Source organism: Arvicanthis niloticus, chromosome 9, assembly GCF_011762505.2.
Source record: "Arvicanthis niloticus isolate mArvNil1 chromosome 9, mArvNil1.pat.X, whole genome shotgun sequence".
NCBI classification, from domain to species: domain Eukaryota; kingdom Metazoa; phylum Chordata; class Mammalia; order Rodentia; family Muridae; genus Arvicanthis; species Arvicanthis niloticus.
Genome location: NC_047666.1, coordinates 49,673,719 through 49,690,871, shown reverse-complemented (window position 1 = coordinate 49,690,871; position 17,153 = coordinate 49,673,719). Strand labels below are relative to the sequence as shown.

The 17,153-nt window shown below is 38.9% G+C and overlaps 1 protein-coding gene across 4 annotated transcripts in view; it reads right to left on the bottom strand.

Annotated features, from left to right (window-relative positions):
- Grm7 (glutamate metabotropic receptor 7) overlaps nucleotides 1-17,153 on the bottom strand; it is an 819,622-nt gene that overhangs the window by 151,175 nt on the left and 651,294 nt on the right. For all 4 annotated transcript variants that reach the window (XR_013112556.1, XR_013112557.1, XM_034512293.2 and 1 more), the window contains exon 8: nucleotides 6,986-7,921. Coding sequence is in view for 2 of the 4 variants with exons in the window: in XM_034512293.2 (XP_034368184.1) it covers nucleotides 6,986-7,921 (936 nt within the window). In the remaining 2 variants the exon portion in view is untranslated. The remainder of the gene's footprint in view (nucleotides 1-6,985; nucleotides 7,922-17,153) is intronic.

Below are 17,153 nucleotides of genomic sequence, written 5' to 3'. Positions count from 1 at the left end.
AAAACCCAAAGCAGAGTCCTTTCTGATTATTCAGATTCTACTCATAAGGTGGGTCCTGCATGCTGGTGTCTGGGTCTCCTGATGGCTGAGTTCTTAAGGAAAAAATCTCAGGGGTTCCGGGAGCCTGGGGGTGGTCACCAAGAAGAGCTGCAAAGTGCATCCAACAGTGGGAAGAATGAAGATTTATGGGTAGGTCTTCAAAGTTTTGAATGCAATGATCAGCAGTATATCAGTTCTGCTCTGCTGGGATCTACCTCCTCCTTTTCCTACCTTAGTAATCAAGGGACCATGATGGTGAAGACTCCATTTATCCTAAGAGACTCAAGAAGCTGACCCTTGCTAGCAGGATGGATGTGACAGCACCACTTCTAGTCACTTGCTCTTGCTTCTGGAAAGAGTCAGCTGTAGAGGGCTGTTTAGAGAGAAGCTCATTGAGAAGCTCACTGCTTGTCACCATGCCATCACAGCAGACAACACAGTAATTTTTTCATAGGCTTCAGACATACATACGATCAGAGAAAACCCAAAGGCCGAAGCTGAACCCCAACATCCACACTGCCGCAGCATGATGCACACACAACCTCAGCAAAATCCACACATCTCAACATGCCCCTCCACTGACTTAACATTCTGGTGAAGGTTCTTTCTGAACATTCTATAAAAGAAAATACGGAACTAATATATTTGTATATGTGCATGAATACATGTGTGTAGAAAGTGGAAAGAAGAGGCAGGCTGATGGAAGTTGTTTCTCTTTCCCTAGCTAGTTCGTATTTGAATAAAGATGAAATAGTGGGGAATGTAGTTTAAAATTTTTAACCAGGAAAAAAATTCTATGTGCCTATTTAAATAACAAAATACACCACAAAAATTCAACATAAGGCACAGCCTAGCCATATTTTCCTTCTATATTCAAAAGTTTAAAATAACTTTCAATCCCTCTCCATCTTTTCTGACCCTTCAGACTTTCTTCAGACTCTCTCCATCATCCATGCCTTTATTATATTAACTGGTTCATAGTATTCTTAGCACTAATGCCATGCACTTTTCAGTACTGGTCATCTTTAGAGAGAAGGTATGACATTCTCAGAGACCCATGTTTACCTGCTTACACACTTTTGTAAAGGCTTCCGAGCTTCAAGAGGAGTCACTAAGAAACTTACATATGGCACTCTGGCTTTCCCTGCATCACTGCCTTCTCTCTGTCACCGCAAAGCTGGAGGACAGGGGCTGAATGACCATGAGGATGGGTGCTCATAGCTTAGAACACCCACTGGGGAATCATTTATTTGAAGAAATATTCATGGAGATTCCAGCTTCCAGGGCCCACAACATTGAAAAGATGTGATTTTTGTCAAAAGGTTTATGTCGGACTGAGAGTGAAGAGTCAGGGTTCATACCTTTTCAAATTGTGCTCACAAAATGAGGTGGGTTAACTTTTCTCTATTACCATCTCTCCTTTTTGTAAGAGTTAGGACTTCTGTCTCTTTGGGCTACCTGCTGCAAACACTGTCTGCTACTTCTCACATTGTGACACCATTTCAAACTTCCTGTTGTGGCGTGTCCTCTGCCTGTGTACCCCACTTGGCTTGTTATATTTGCCATGATGAGCAAGAGGCATGTCATTATGTTGGTACCTGTTTTGCAGTTTTGGGGGCTATGTCATGTAGCATGTTCTATGCAACTGAGAATTTTACTCAAGGCCCTTATTAATTACCAGCTTTGGAATATATACAGGAAATGTCTTCTTCACTCTCTATCATGGTTCTAAGTGCAGGAGCATAGTGGAAAAGCATTTATGGGATGGAAGAAAGTATTTTAAACAATGTTGAAGGTGGTTTTGGCTTTGATAGTATCTCCCACCCCTTTACACACACACACACACACACACACACACAGAGAGAGAGAGAGAGAGAGAGAGAGAGAGAGAGAGAGAGAGAGAGAGAGAGAGAGAGAGAGAGAGAATGAGTTTAAAGCTGTACAATTCAAACTGGATGTGGTAGCTCCTGTCTATAATCTTTGGCACCCTGGAGGCAAAAGGAGAGTATTGTGGATAGATAGTTCAAGGCCAGTTTGGCCTACACAGTGAATTTCAGAACTTCCAGGACTGGAGAGTGAAATCTCCTTTCTCTCAAGAAAAACAAACAAACAAACAAAAAAAAAAAAACAAACAAAACAAGTTGAAAACTATAATGAAAAAACTCAAGCCCACTTTGTTGGTGAATTATTATCAACTTTATACAAAGTACACTCATCTAGAAATAGAGAGCCTCAACTGTGGAACTACCTCCATCACACTGGCCTTTATGTAAGTCTGTAGGCCATCTTCTTGATTAATGATTGACATAGGTGGGCCAAGTCCACTGTATGGAGAGCTACCCCTGAGCAGGTGGCCATGGGTTATATAAGAATCCAGTAAACAGCTTTCTTCCATGCTTTCTGCTTCCAGGTTGGCTTGCCTCTATGATGGGTAGTTACAGAGGTGTAAGTCACGTCAACCCTTTTCCAGATCCCAGTTGCTTTGGGCCCTGGTGTTTATTACAGAAACAGATAACAAAGTAGGAAACCCACAAGAAAAATCAGAAACACAACAAACCAAAATCTCCTGTTCTAGTCTGTCAGTTTGATGTGGTGGCAGCAGCTATGTGTTACGGTTTAAAACAAACTCTGGAATTTGAGAATGGGACTGTTATATCCCATATCATTCTAATCCCACTGGTGCAGGTTCCACATTGTGGTCATATTTTGGGAGCAATCTAGTATGTGTGAAAGACAAAATTCTCATTTTCTAGGAAATATTCCTATCTCCCAATCTGACTACTCTCTCTGGGCCCAATGGTGTTTCAGATGCTTGCTATCAATTGTACTAGTTCTACTATATAATGGAACAATATTTCATTAGACAAAAGGGATTCTGTCCTTGAAGTTTTGCTATGCACCCTGACGTTGTGATATGTATGGAAACATGGCCTGAGAGCAAGATGTTAGTACACAGCTTTCCATATTTGGAACCTCTTGCAAAAATGCTCTCCAGCCTTCTATTGCTGGAACCCATCCCTCCTCTTCTTCTCACCATATCCCAACTCAAACAACACCACAACACACACAGACGTCTGAGGCCTTTGATCCCCTACCTGTCTGCCAAGTTCCGTTTTCCTATGTACAGTCAAGCTTCACAAAGCTTACACCACTGCCCACATGAAAGAAACAATGTACAGACAAGCAGCGCATAATGCCATGGATTCAGCCTGATGTTTGCAGCAATGGCACAGATTTTTCACTGTTCAAACACCACAGTTTACTTTCTCAAACTACAGCTCTAATGTTACCAAAGAACATGACCATGTGAGACCCCATCCTATATATACCAGACCATTGACTGGTTATGTACGATAAACTTACTTAGAAATTTCTTCAGAAAATAAGTAATTACAGAGCTTGAGATGTATAGATTAGCTCTAGGCTTCCTAAAATATTGATGGCATAGACTTTTGTGTGGACAACTCCCTCTAAGAATGCAGCCACTGACAAATCATTGCTTTTCATAGAGAACGATCTAATCCTTGAGTAGACAGGGCCAAAATATAATAACCTAATAATACCACAGGACAAAAGACTAGCTAGCCTCTAACATGGTATTATTTCACTATTTATATTATTTTGCAGACTCTCTATGGTCATACCTATACATAATTCCAAAACTCTGGAATCCATTACTATAGCCACCACCATCTCTGGTCACATTGCAGGACTTCCATTCTAGTAAGTCGTGGGGTAGCAATCATCAATCAAGGTGACAGTGATCTCTTGCATTATTCTTAAGTCAAAAAATACATTTCACTGGAAATGACATTTTACATTTCAAATAAAAACCATGTTTGGCCTTCGTATTATACTAATAAAATCAACCAGTGAGAAATCTCAGAGAGCTATCCCTAGCAGAATCAAAATGGATTTCAATTCTACAACACAGTAAATAGTTATTATGAAATTTACTGCTTGCTTTTTTTTCCCCCTGAGACAATGGAATTCTTCTACTTGGGGTACTTAAACTATTAAATCAGAACAAAATGGAATGTGTGTAATTTTGTATGGCTGCCAAGTTAGGGAGAAAAAAAGCATTTTACTGTGACGTCTTTGTTTTGTTGGGCAACTTGCCTCTTTGCATAATTTAAATGCTATGGTTGCATATACACAGAGTGATTTTCTTAATTGATTATTCCCGATTTCCTAGCCATATGCCTGTCATTAGAACATGTGCATTTTCATGTAGAAACTCACTGTTCCTGGATGGCAGTTTAGTACTTTTAATTGTGCCAGTGAACCATGTTAAAAAAAAAACAAACCACAAACCATGAAGAGTATACAAAGAGAATGTGTTTTGTAAAACTGAGGAATTAGAAATCATACTGTCTGAAGACAGATGAATCTCTTCCACACTCCGATTCTACCAACACAATTTCATCAGCAAAAACTAGAACCAATGAATAGATTTCCCCAAATCTCTTACCATTTTCAGGGTTGTAAAGGATCACATATGTGATTTTACTTGAAAAGACTCTGTAGTCGCAAGTAGATATGGCCCCAAATGAAGAAGGAAATAACAGAAACAACACAGGGATAACACTCCCAAAGCATGATTTAAACAAGACACACTTCTAATGCTACTGTAGCCATACCTATTTTTTAGATCACTGAGAAGAAGTACATAATATATAAGAAGACATACTTCCAATGTTACTGCAACAACTTTTGCTTTTTAGATCACCAAGAATTAGTACATAGGATATAATTAATGCCTTTAACCTGCTAGACATGACATCGTTTTAACAGCAAATGAATTACCTTCATGAGATTTGATGACACGCATTGTTCCCTCAAAAAAAAATATTATATTAGTTACCAACCTACCAGCACACATTTGCAATTTCTTTTATTTGTATTGCATTTCAGTACCCTAACTCATATTTTAGTATTCCCTTGGCCCAGGGATAGAGAGAGGATATAAAATGAAATTCAAGTTGGTTTCACAGACAATAAACATGCATTATGAATCTGAAAAATACTGTTGGAAGCAGCCAGTGTTCAATGACTATATATTTTAGAAGAATATCCTCTAAGATATTTTATGAGGAAAGCCATAGTCTCAAGCCCTTCCGTGTTCTTCATTGTCTTAGTCTGAGAATTCTGCTGCATTTTGTGAAATGTCTACTTTAAGAAGACAAACTTACAGATCTGGAATCATACAGTTTAGGTTACTGATGTCATCTCAGCAGGAAAATCAGCTAAATGCCACTAATGTTTTAGAAATAATATACAGGAAACAGAGGTGTTAATAAGTTACTAAACTGGTTTCTGGCAGTATCAGTTTTATATGTTTTTAGGTATTTAACTCAATCTCATTTTCTCCATCTAAGACTCTACACATCTAAAAGCTTTGTTAAGAACTGTGAATCATCACATAAATGCACTTGCTGCCTGACCTAGTACTAGTCCTTGAAACTCACATGGTAGAAGGAGAGAACTAGCCTCTTCACATTATTCTCTGATATCTACCTTCATGTTATGGCATGGATACATGTACATGTGTATACACACACCAATGTAAAAAAACAATAAAATAATTAACACATTTTTTTCAAATTAAATTGTAACAAGATGACCCCTGATGTTCTAATGTGTGCTCAATATCTAATAAGGTTCTCTCCTGTATGAATGACAAAGGAGTCAGTCTCCTTTCCAGCATCAACCATACCACCCTGTCAGAGCTGCTCACACCAGTTGAGGAATTTCCACATTGATATTTTAGGCTTTTGCAATTTGCTTATGTATAAAACTGTAACCAGATGGGAAAGTATAAAATTCAAATATGTATACATTGTGTCTAGGATCAGTACTGCAAGGTTTCTATTTGGCATACAAATGACAAGTGAAATTAAATATACATTAGCCATATTTCAAACAAAATATGAGGGTCATATAATTTATAGATTCATTAATTTATCAGTATATGTAGAGACATATATACTTACCTTATCTTGCACCAACCTCAATCTAAGACAGCCTGATCTCTCTCTCTCTCTCTCTCTCTCTCTCTCTCTCTCTCTCTCCCTCTCTCTCGATCATATAGCTATCTATCTATCATCTACCTCACCTCCCATCTTTCCTGCTTCTCTCAAAAAATGTCCTAGACCTCATTATGATTGTCTACTGGGATTAAGGTATACTAAATTATCAGGAACATGATACAGAATTACTAATATTCTTATCCATCATCCTATCTTCAGTAACGGTCTAGATGAGCTACTAAGAAGACATAGCATCAATGCTGCAATCCTTTAATATAGTTCCTCATGCTGTGGTAACCCCCAACAGGGAATTATTTTCATTGCTACTTCAAAACTGCAATGTTTGTACTGCCATGTTGTAATATAAATATCTGTGTTTTCTTATGCTCTTAGACAGTCCCTGTGAAAGGTTCTTCCATACCCAAAGAGGATATGACTTACATGTTGAGAGCCCCTGATCTATAGTGGTGCTAATTTTGAGTACCATACATTAATACCCACGTAAAACATATGTACCAAGGCCAAATTCTATTCTAAAGAAGCAGGCACATAAACACAGAAGTGATGAGTGAGTGAGGGAGAAGGTTTTATTTAGATTAGATTGTCTTGTCTTAGATAATGCCTAATTATGCTAATTTTATAATAAACATATTCACTTGGAAAGGTCACATGTCATTGGTTATTAGTAGGTTCAGAGTAAAACAGCCTACTTAAAATTTTAGACTCCTGCCCTTTCACCTTTAACCTATCAATCCAAGTTCTTTTTTTCTATGTTTGAAATGTGTATATATATATATATATATATATATATATATATATATCCCTTTGGCAGACATGATCAATTTGGTTTTAATACATGGAAAACTAGACATTTCTGGAATGTACCATGAGACCATGAGATGCACATTTTCACTTACCTTTTCTGCTGATTGCGCTGTGCCAAAAAATATTGGGATGAAGGCAAGCCATACGATACACGTTGTGTACATAGTGAATCCAATGGGCTTGGCTTCATTAAAATTCTCTGGTACACCCCGAGTCTTGATGGCATACACAGTACATGTGACCATGAGAAGAATGCTATATCCCAAAGAACAAATGATTTGAAGGTCTGTGATGTCACATTTGAGAACTCCCCTGGCTTGCTCTGGGTTCATTGTCTTATGTTCATCGTAGTCTATGATGATGTTAGGTGGGTCAACCCCAAACCAAATGAAGACACCTAGAAGCTGCACCGATATTAAACTGGAAGTGATTGCCAGTTGTGATGTTGGGCTTATGAGTCTGGGAGCTGTCACCGATTTCTTGCCCTGCTCGAATATGCGATAAATCCGATTGGTTTTTGTTAAAAGGGCTGCGTAACTAATACACATACCCAAGCCCAAGAAGACACGTCGGAAAGAACACACTGCCACATCTGGTTTGGCAATCATTAGGAAAGTGATGATGTAGCAGAGAAAGATGCCTGTCAATAAAACATAGCTGAGTTCCCGCCCAGATGCCCTGACAATGGGTGTGTCATTGTAGCGGATGAAAGTTGCCATGACAAAGATGGTGGCAATGATCCCCAACATTGCCAGGAAGACAGGAATGACAGCCCAGGGTGAGTGCCACTCTAGTTTGATGATTGGGATGTTCTGACAGCCAGTTCGGTTCTCATTGGGCCTCTGGTCATAGGGACAATGCTGACACGTCATCTCATCAAACTGATACTGATATCCATCACAGGGCTCACAGGTCCAGCAGCAAGGGGTCCCCTTCTGTGTCTTCTTCCTCTGGCCAGGCTTGCATGGCAATGTACACACAGAGGGTGGGATCTCCCGGACTCCTTTGCCCCATTGCATGTCCTCTATCTGTATGTAGCACAAGAAATGAGACAAAGCAGTCAGGTTATTAAAAAGAAGAGAATCAGAAAGAACAACAAAGACAAATAATACCAATGTTACTGCAGCAGCTGACACTAATCCAGGAAATTCCCTAAATCAGCTAAAGAGAGATATAAGGAAATATGTTCAACTACATCCCCTGACAAGGTGAGCACATAAGTCTCAAATTAAGTGGGTGGTGGGTGGGCACACAAAACAGACAGTAATTATGGAAAACCACTCACCTCTCAAATTAGGTGTTTTCAGCACACACACACACACACACACACACACACACAGAGGCTTAGTATTTTAGCTAATAGTGCAGTCCTGACAACCTGGCCCCACAGCAAATTTTACAGACCTCCCTCATATGATGGTCATGATCATTGAGAGCTGTTAGAACAGCTAGATCCGCCTAGTTCCTTATCAGAGGACAGACTGCAATGGTGCTCATTATTCTAGGCTGCAACTGAACTAGACCTCTTTGCAGCCTGCAAGAAGTATTGGATAAGGAAATTTAAGCAATTGTGTGGTCTGAAAACATTTAAAGGTTTGCCAGCCATTCCTCTAATGACAAAATTGAAACTGAATCTCTGTGGCACAGCAGATAGGGGGAAAGTATATTGGCTCTGTTGGAATATTGGCTTTCTGGGAAAGTCATTACAATCTGTGGTGTTCTGGGAAACAGCATTCCACACTAGGAAGAACTTTGTTGTAGAAATGAATCCCTTGTGGCCAGCACTCCATCTGCCTTCCTTTCTTGCTAAGGGTTTATCAGATTCATTTTCTACCCCGGGGGACTCTAAATTACACACAGAAGCTGAGGGGTATACACATGATTCAGACCTGGCCAGAAAGCACACTGTAGTTCTCCAGTTCAAGCAAGAGAGGGGGTCTCTTGGAGGAAATTTTATGAGGCTTGCTGAGATCCACACCCAGATTATCCATTGAGTTTGGAACAGGGCCTGAGAATGAACATCCCTAACACAATCCCAAGTGATGTTTCTCAGACCTATTCAGGGACCACCAGTGTCACATTTGAAACTTTGAGCCATGAGATCCCCGTGTCAGATAAGTTAGTTTCACTTCATTTCCTGATATTACGGGAAGTAAAAACTACTGTCCTAGTTGGACAGTGCTCCTGGCTGCAGAAATAAATGCATTAGATAAAAAAAGCAGAGAGAAAAACAGAATGGAGGGGGCTCTCTGAGGACATGGATATAGTAGTGCCTGCAGTGGGCATCGCCTTAGATTAAGTCATTGTGTGTGATAGATAATATATTCACCCCTGCCTGATACATAGTCCATGGTACATCAGTAGGATTTGTACTTCTGTTGTCTGTAACTAAGAGCCTCAGTAAAAGTCACACTAACTACATAGTTTCAGTAGAAGCAGCCTTAGAAAGATAAACTTCAAGTTAATTATTTTACAAAATAAATCTCATCAAAAAGCTATGGCTGATTTTTTCTAATTGAATTTTTAATATTGACCTAATTGGAATTTTAATATAATTGAGCCAAAAAAAAAAAAAGATTAGAAAGATACTGGAAACTTCAAAACATTTTTAAGTCAATATTTTTTTTAGAGATAAGAGAAGAAGGAAATGAAGCTTTATTATTCACTGGAATTTTGGTGCCATTAATGTGGAACACAGTGCAGAGCACGAAACTGGCTCCCACCAATTTTTGTATATGAGCAACATTCAATGTCTGAATCAAAAGACCTAACTCAACAAACAACCATGCATGGTGTAAGGGGCAAAACATCATAACTTCCTAACAGTTGGATTTAAATTTGAACCCGAGCCCCAAGAATGTTCTGAGGACTTTGGTGTGAACTCATTTGCCTGAGCATAAAACCCAAGTCAGCATGAATAAATCTAACTAAATATAAGCCATAATAATAAGTTCATTCGCAACAATTTCTTTTTGAGGCAGTAAGTCATTGGCAGTCATCCCAAAACCATAAAATTAAGGAAATAAAACTTGTAATAAGACAGAAAATGATAGGCAATAACTTTTCAAGTGTCAGATTCTAAGAAGTAGGCACATTTAAAAAACTTGGCTATTATTAACATAAATGCTGTCCAATGTCAAATTAAAGGAACCGAGCCATGGTCACTACAAGACTAATGAATAAGGCTAATAAGTGAATTCCATGAGCTAAATTTGTGGCTGTTCAATTCCAACATTAATCATTATGATGACTCCAAATATTGCCACCACACCGTGTTTTCGTCTTGGAATAAAACAAAATGTGTAGAAATGCAGGAATTTTGTTTTATTCTTCTCAGTGTATCTAAATATACACAAAGGCTATAACCACAAGCATTACAGTGAGTGACTGCTTAATTTGTTTTCAATTTTCATTTAAAGTCTATTTCAACTCTGCTTAATTATGTATATTAAAGCATCAGAGTCACCTCTTGCTCCAAATGAACAGAAATTTAAATTTACTCCCTGGGCTACTAAATAACATGATTGAAAATATCATTCCTGTCCTATGAAGGTAACAAGTGCCCTAGTTTTCCAGGAAATGAGATGCACATGATTTGGCTATGCTTACTGCCACCTATAGAGATACAACACTTTACTTTCTATGAAGAAATCACAGCTACAAATGCTCATGGGTAACTACTGAAAAATGCTAGTCATTTATAGTTATGAAAAAAATCAAGGATGACACTAATGTTGTTTGCAAAATGGCCATAGGATGATGAGTTTCAGTTTCCTCTGAACTCTGTAACAAGACAACATTTCAGTTAGATGGGAAGCCAAATTTTAAATATAAAATGATTGTGTTAAAGACAGGGATATATAATATCTTATTTAGAAGGTATGGGCTTAAATTATCAGAGAGAGGTGTGTTTTCCTCCAAGAAAACTGAAGGGCCTCGGCCAGCTGGAGCTGGCAAGTATGGCTGTCACAGGCCTTGCTATTTTTTCTTCTTCTCTCTGCCTTACTAAAAAACCATTAAATTACATTCCTAATGCTAGCCCCCAAGGTCTATTTCTTTATTTGACCATCCTCCCTTTCTGAGGCAAACTATCAAAGTCCAGCTATCAAAGTATTAAAGTCCAGCAATCAAAATCTTTGACTCACCTAATTAGCATGCCCAATTCAAATTAAACACCCCATTCTAATATGGGGCTTACCTTTGTTCTTTCCAAACTGCCATTTGCCTATGGATCACATTTGTTTTCTCTCTATCTCTAGGCAGTTCTTGGTCCAAGACAAATATTCTTTTCTGTTCTCATTTGTTCCCTTCCCCTTCACCCTCTATTTCCTGCCTCTGTCTCTTAGTCCCTACCTTTGTCCCTCTGGGACAAATAAATCTCTTTTGTGTTGTTAACTTGGTCTTGGAAGTCCTGAGCCAATACTTTTCCTTTCATATGACACTTGGTCTTGGGGTACTTGAGCCAACTCTGAGGCTCCCTACAAAATGATGCTCAAAGATGATGAAAAAATGTTGAGGTTTCCTACAAAATTTTGACTTAGATTTGGTCTAAAGGACCCCACCCCCTAACTCAGATCTCACATTTTCAGGCATCCCGATACCCTATCTATGTATCCACTAGTGGTTTCTTGGAAAGCAGCCCACCACCACTACTGCTGTCCTAAACAGTCCCCATGGAGTGTCCCATGTCCTTACTCTGTCCTATGGGATTGGGTAGACTGTACCACCTTCACTGGTTATGAATTCTTTTGGGCAGTCAATAGACACATTCTGTTCAGTATCCTTTGGTTGGAAGTTTTCATTTTACTTTTTGTGGCCACATGACCAGAATCCAGTGCCCCTTCCCAGCCCTTGGAAAATCATGTCTAACATGTCCTGGATTTCTCCTCAGACTATCGTCTCCCTCTTGGTGAGGGGGCTTTAGTGATAACTCATCGCTCCCAGAGGTTTCCTTAGGGCTATTGGAGATCAGAGAATACACTAGGCTCTTGATCCTGACCCAAGGATACTATTAGCAAATGGAATCAGTCCTTCCATCCCAACTGAAAACTTCAACATCCACCCCCAAAGTATTGATATATCTTAACACTCAAAACCAGCCCTTCTACTCCCTATGGACCAAACAAAATACCAGTCTTTAAAATTCAATGAGTATAAGGACTGAAACAAGGAGATGTAGTCCCCCTTTTTCTCAGAGACATTCAAAGTTATGATTATTTGACACTTGATCTGCTCAGGAGCTGACTCCCAGGGAAGAGCTGTTGAGATCCTCATTCTATGAAAGAAAAAGGAACTTGACATCTGATACTAATGATAAACACAAGTCATGGTGTACAGATTATAGGCTGTTTGGATTGACTGCTAAGGAAAGGATTCATCATGTGGCTCTGGAAGGAGGAACAAGGCTACAGTTACCAAACTTTGTGCCCACATGATGTTTTGAAATATCATGGTGACCTTGCAACTATGAAAACATAATCCCAAAGAAGGAAGCTTATTTCCTGAGGAGCCAAGTGACAATGCTCCAGACTGTTAATCATGAGAATACTCCTTTATAGAATTGAGAATTCATCAATTTTAACATCCCCAAAGTTATATAGATTTGCTTTCTAAAATTAAAGAACGTTACTTTTCTACATTTTTCATCCTTTTCACTTTCACGCTTGGTTCAGTGAGAATAAGTACTATGAGCTACTCAGCTGTCGTGTGGCACAGATTCTTTGTGCTTCCTCTGAGCAGAGCAGTCTCCACTCTGCCATGAGGGCTGCTGTTCTCCTCAGTGCCCCTGCCATCCATATTCCTGTCTGTGTGTTTATGGCATCAATAATTCTTGGGATGAATAGCTTATCCAAAGGACAGCTAAATTCACCCTCTTGAACCCCAGACCTGAAAACAGTCAAAGGCAGCAGTATGGTGAATCTTATCTGTACCATGCAGATGTAAAGAGCTGTGTCATGGACGGCATAATTATGTGACCCAAATCAGCCTATATTCTGTTGTGAAACTTTGAACATGAAATGACAAACTTTCCTCAATGGCAACTAACACGTCAAGTACAGTTTACTAAATACAGTCCAACATTCTAAGGAGTAACTGTTTTCTGACTTTGGGTTTGCTATATGCTGACACTCCAACATGTAAATATGGACAATAAGTCAACAATAAGTTAACACGGACACCAATGGGTGCACAGATAGTTGGAAACGCCAGAAGAAAAGAGAAGTAGAAACTCACATAATGAGAAACACTTGTCAACCACCTGATCATTTTTTAGTGAAGTGGATGTCAAAATACTAGCTTTAGACAAGTAGGCGTGTAGACTACTTCTGAAATACTTGTGAGAAATAGAACAATATCATGGTACCCATTGGCTCCACATCATTTACCTGAGGTACTTGGTGGAAAATTATGTTCTAAACCTTGAAAAGAGTTACCCTACAAGGTCCATGTAGACCTTAGAATGGCTAGAATCCTAAAAGCTAACTGGGGGCACTGTCATATAGTAAAGACCTAAATTAAATAGTTTTGTTGTTGTTGTTTGTTTTGTTTGTTTTGTTGCTGCTGTTCCTGTGTCCATTTTTATCTATGAGGCATTTATTCCCTCATGCACATACTTTCTATCCAAGGGATGGTTCATTATGCGAGGACACTTTTCCTGGTGAAATCCCATTTCTATGTTTCTGGAGCTTGCTCCATCCATCAACCTGGCTGCTGCTGTAATTGTAAAATTTCAGGCAATATTATTCTGACTTAGAACTTTAATAGAATGAGCTAATTAACAAAAAGCTTTCTAATTGAAATGCCATTTGTTCATTAAGATACCTTTAGTCTGGCTGTTTTATGGGGAGGAAAAAAATCTGTTTAGAAATAAATGCAGGTAGAGTTGCCTACAAATGGACAGAGAAATGACTTCTAGTGAGGACCAGGAATGTGGGAACATTAAGAGATTCACAAGGCTTCTGTATTAGTTACTTTTCTCTTGAAATGATAGTGTGGCATAACCAAGGCAACTTATAGAAGGAATAGTTTATTCAGGCTTACACTCTCAGAGAAATGAGTCTATAATGGCAGGGGTGCATGGCAGGAAGTAGCTGGCATGTTGGCTGTAACAAGAAGATGACAAGGTACATCCTCAACTCCAAGCACAAAGCAGAGGAAGTAAACAGGAAATGGCATGAGGATTCCTCAAATTCTCCCTCAGTGACACCCTGATTGGGCTGCATTACCTAAACCTTCAAAAACAGTGCAAGAAACTAGGGACCAAGTATTCTCAAATGCTAGAGACTACAGATGACATTTCTCATTCAAGCCTCTACAGATTCTGAAGTATCTCAATATGTTTTAAAACTCAGGCCCTATTTTTAAACATTTGACAGTTTAACAAGACTAGGAGAGAATTTCAAGGCTTCTACATTATAATAAAAACACTCATTAATGCAGATTCAACTTCTTCACAACCTGTAATTACAGTAATCATCCTTTTTTTTTTTTTTTTAATGTACTCCAAGAAGCAAGTCTTGTACATGGTATCATCGGGATTTTTCTCTTCACACGCAATAGACTATACAGGAAAGGACTCAGAGCTTCATCCCAATGTAAAGCCCTTGAAATACTAACACCAAGTCAACTCTAAATTTAAGTCAGTGTTGCAAGCCTGCTTGTAGATTGCATGTGCTGGAATCATCCTGGTGGTTCAAACACTTCTGAAGGCTACAATCAACCTTCCCAGGCTTTGGGGATTAAACTTAGGGTTGAGAAGATTTTGGTATGCAAGCAGCAAACTAATCATGGAGCTAAGCTCAACAGAGAGCTTACTATGGAGAAGTGTATGCTATTTAATATACGTAGCACTAGATCTCAGACCAGTGAGATAGCTTAGCAGGAAATGTGTGTGCTGCCAAGCCTGAGGGTCAGAGTTTGATCTCCTGGACCAACATGGTAGAAGGAGAGAACCACCTTCTGAAAGCGATGTATGAACCATGGCATGCATGCATGCATGCTCATACACATGCACACACACACACACACACACACACACTGATAACAACAAAACTAATACAAATAATGAGTAAGAAAATAGTGACACTAAATCACCTAGTCTATTTTTGGCCTTGTTAAATAGTATCTCTTAGTTACCTGAAATTCTTATCTGGCCACTCAAAAGTGATTGGTTACTGAATGGAGTTATAAATCTCAACAGTTGGGAAGATGTCAGCACTGAAGCTCCATGTTTCCTTTGTGGGATTGTTCTGAGGATTTTCTGAGGAAATGTTCCGCTAGCGCTAGCCTAATCTCTAGCTCTCTTCTTGCCACCCCATTCATGGTGCTTGTGATCGCTAATTTTGGTTGTCAATTTGACTGTATCTAGAATCAGCTAAAACCCAAGTAGCTAGGTATGCCTGACAGGGATTTTTTTTGTTTGGATCATTTGAAGTCAGAAGATCTATCCTAAATCTGAGCCACACCCTTTTGTTCCTGCTTACCCTTGCTCTTGCTGGCCAGATCATCTATTATAACTATAAGGCTTCTGCTGAAGCATTTCTTCTCTAGTATTAGTACGTACTTCTTTGTGATTCCAAGGTAGACACTGAGATGAGTGGAGAAAAGATCAGTTCCTCATGAGTAGGTTTTCTGTAGCCAAAATTAGATGTCTAGAATAGAGCAGTGGTAACTAGAGGCTGGGAAAGTGGGGAGTGGAGGGATGTGTCCCTATTGATCAATCAGTATGAAGTTCCGATGGGCTCTTGTAGACAGTACGGTGATGATAGGTAAAACTATCTATATCTATATCTATATCTATATCTATATCTATATCTATATCTATATATCTTCTATCTAAATATCACCAGAACTAATTGTTAGAATATTTCAGGCTGCACCCTGAAAATATATTACCTGTCACTTTTATCTTTCTCTGGTGTATTCCACATATATTTCAACTCTATCTGCTATATCCAGATATTCAGTCCACTTAGAGCATGAGTGTTAATATCAGAATGACATCTATTCAAGTCCTAGCATGGCTACTCTCAACAAGTTATTTACTTCCTCTGAACCTCATATTTCAGTGAAACTTTATGTCATTAAAATGATAAATATTAAAATCATAAGATACATATAAATTGATTTAAACTTTATATAATATATCGAGCAAAAAGTATATTGTTATATACATACATACATACATACGTACGTACGTACGTACGTACATACATACATACATTGCCCAAAGTTTCATGTAGCAGTTAGGAAAGAAATTTAAATGAAAACATAAGATAATGAAAGATCCATGATCACGTTTGAGAGACCCATCTATTTTCTCTGCATCTAAGGCATGTCTATGTATAGAGTGAACATTTGTGGTTGAAATGCCCTTGACATTTTCTAGCAGAAAGGAGGGGAAATAATTGCTAGGTAGAGGAGAAGTGAGCACAATTAGCAGAGTGCAGAGAAGGTGGAACAAGAGACATGTAGAAGCCACAACCAAAGACAGAACTCACTTTCAGGGAGAACTGACTGTCCTTTCTCCACTGGTAAATTTAGCTGCAGCTCAGAATAGAAAGAGTGTGAGCTGGAAAATCACTCTCTAAGTCCAAACACTGGACCCTCCGCCTCCAGAGTCTGGTCAAAGGCAAAGTAGACTACATGGAGTCTGGATTTCCTGAGCTAAATTGTTTTGGAGACTAAGCAAGATGATATGCATATGGAAGTAGCATGGTATCTAAGACACAGTAACTACTTACATCATTCTAAATTTATATAAGAAATTCTTGTGGTGATTAGCTCATTCCATGTAATTAAATTTCCTAATACCAGTATCTTTAAGTCTTCTACTCCCAGGCAAATGACACAGCATCACATGTCACATGTCAGAGCAGTTCAGACCCATCCATATCTAAGCACCTATTGGCTGTCTTCCTTTCTCTAGATTCCTTCCAACCTTACTTCATTATGTGCCCAGAGGAACTTATAACATGAAGGTTGCATTGAGAGGGAGGTTTTCAAATCCTAGCAAAGTCACCTGAGGCAAAAGCTCTATGCTCTCTGGACCTCACAATTTCAAACTGTGGAATGGAGACTCCTAGGCTTACTGAGAAAGCAAATGAAGAGAGCATATCACCTGACTCCCAGTGGCCGAGTTCTAGTGTTTAAAATCATTAGCGATAATGAATGTCACCGAGACTCCCCTTTGTACCTTCCTACCTGCTTAACAATAGCTGTTGAAACACTAATTTCTGACATCTTCCATCGACATTTTTT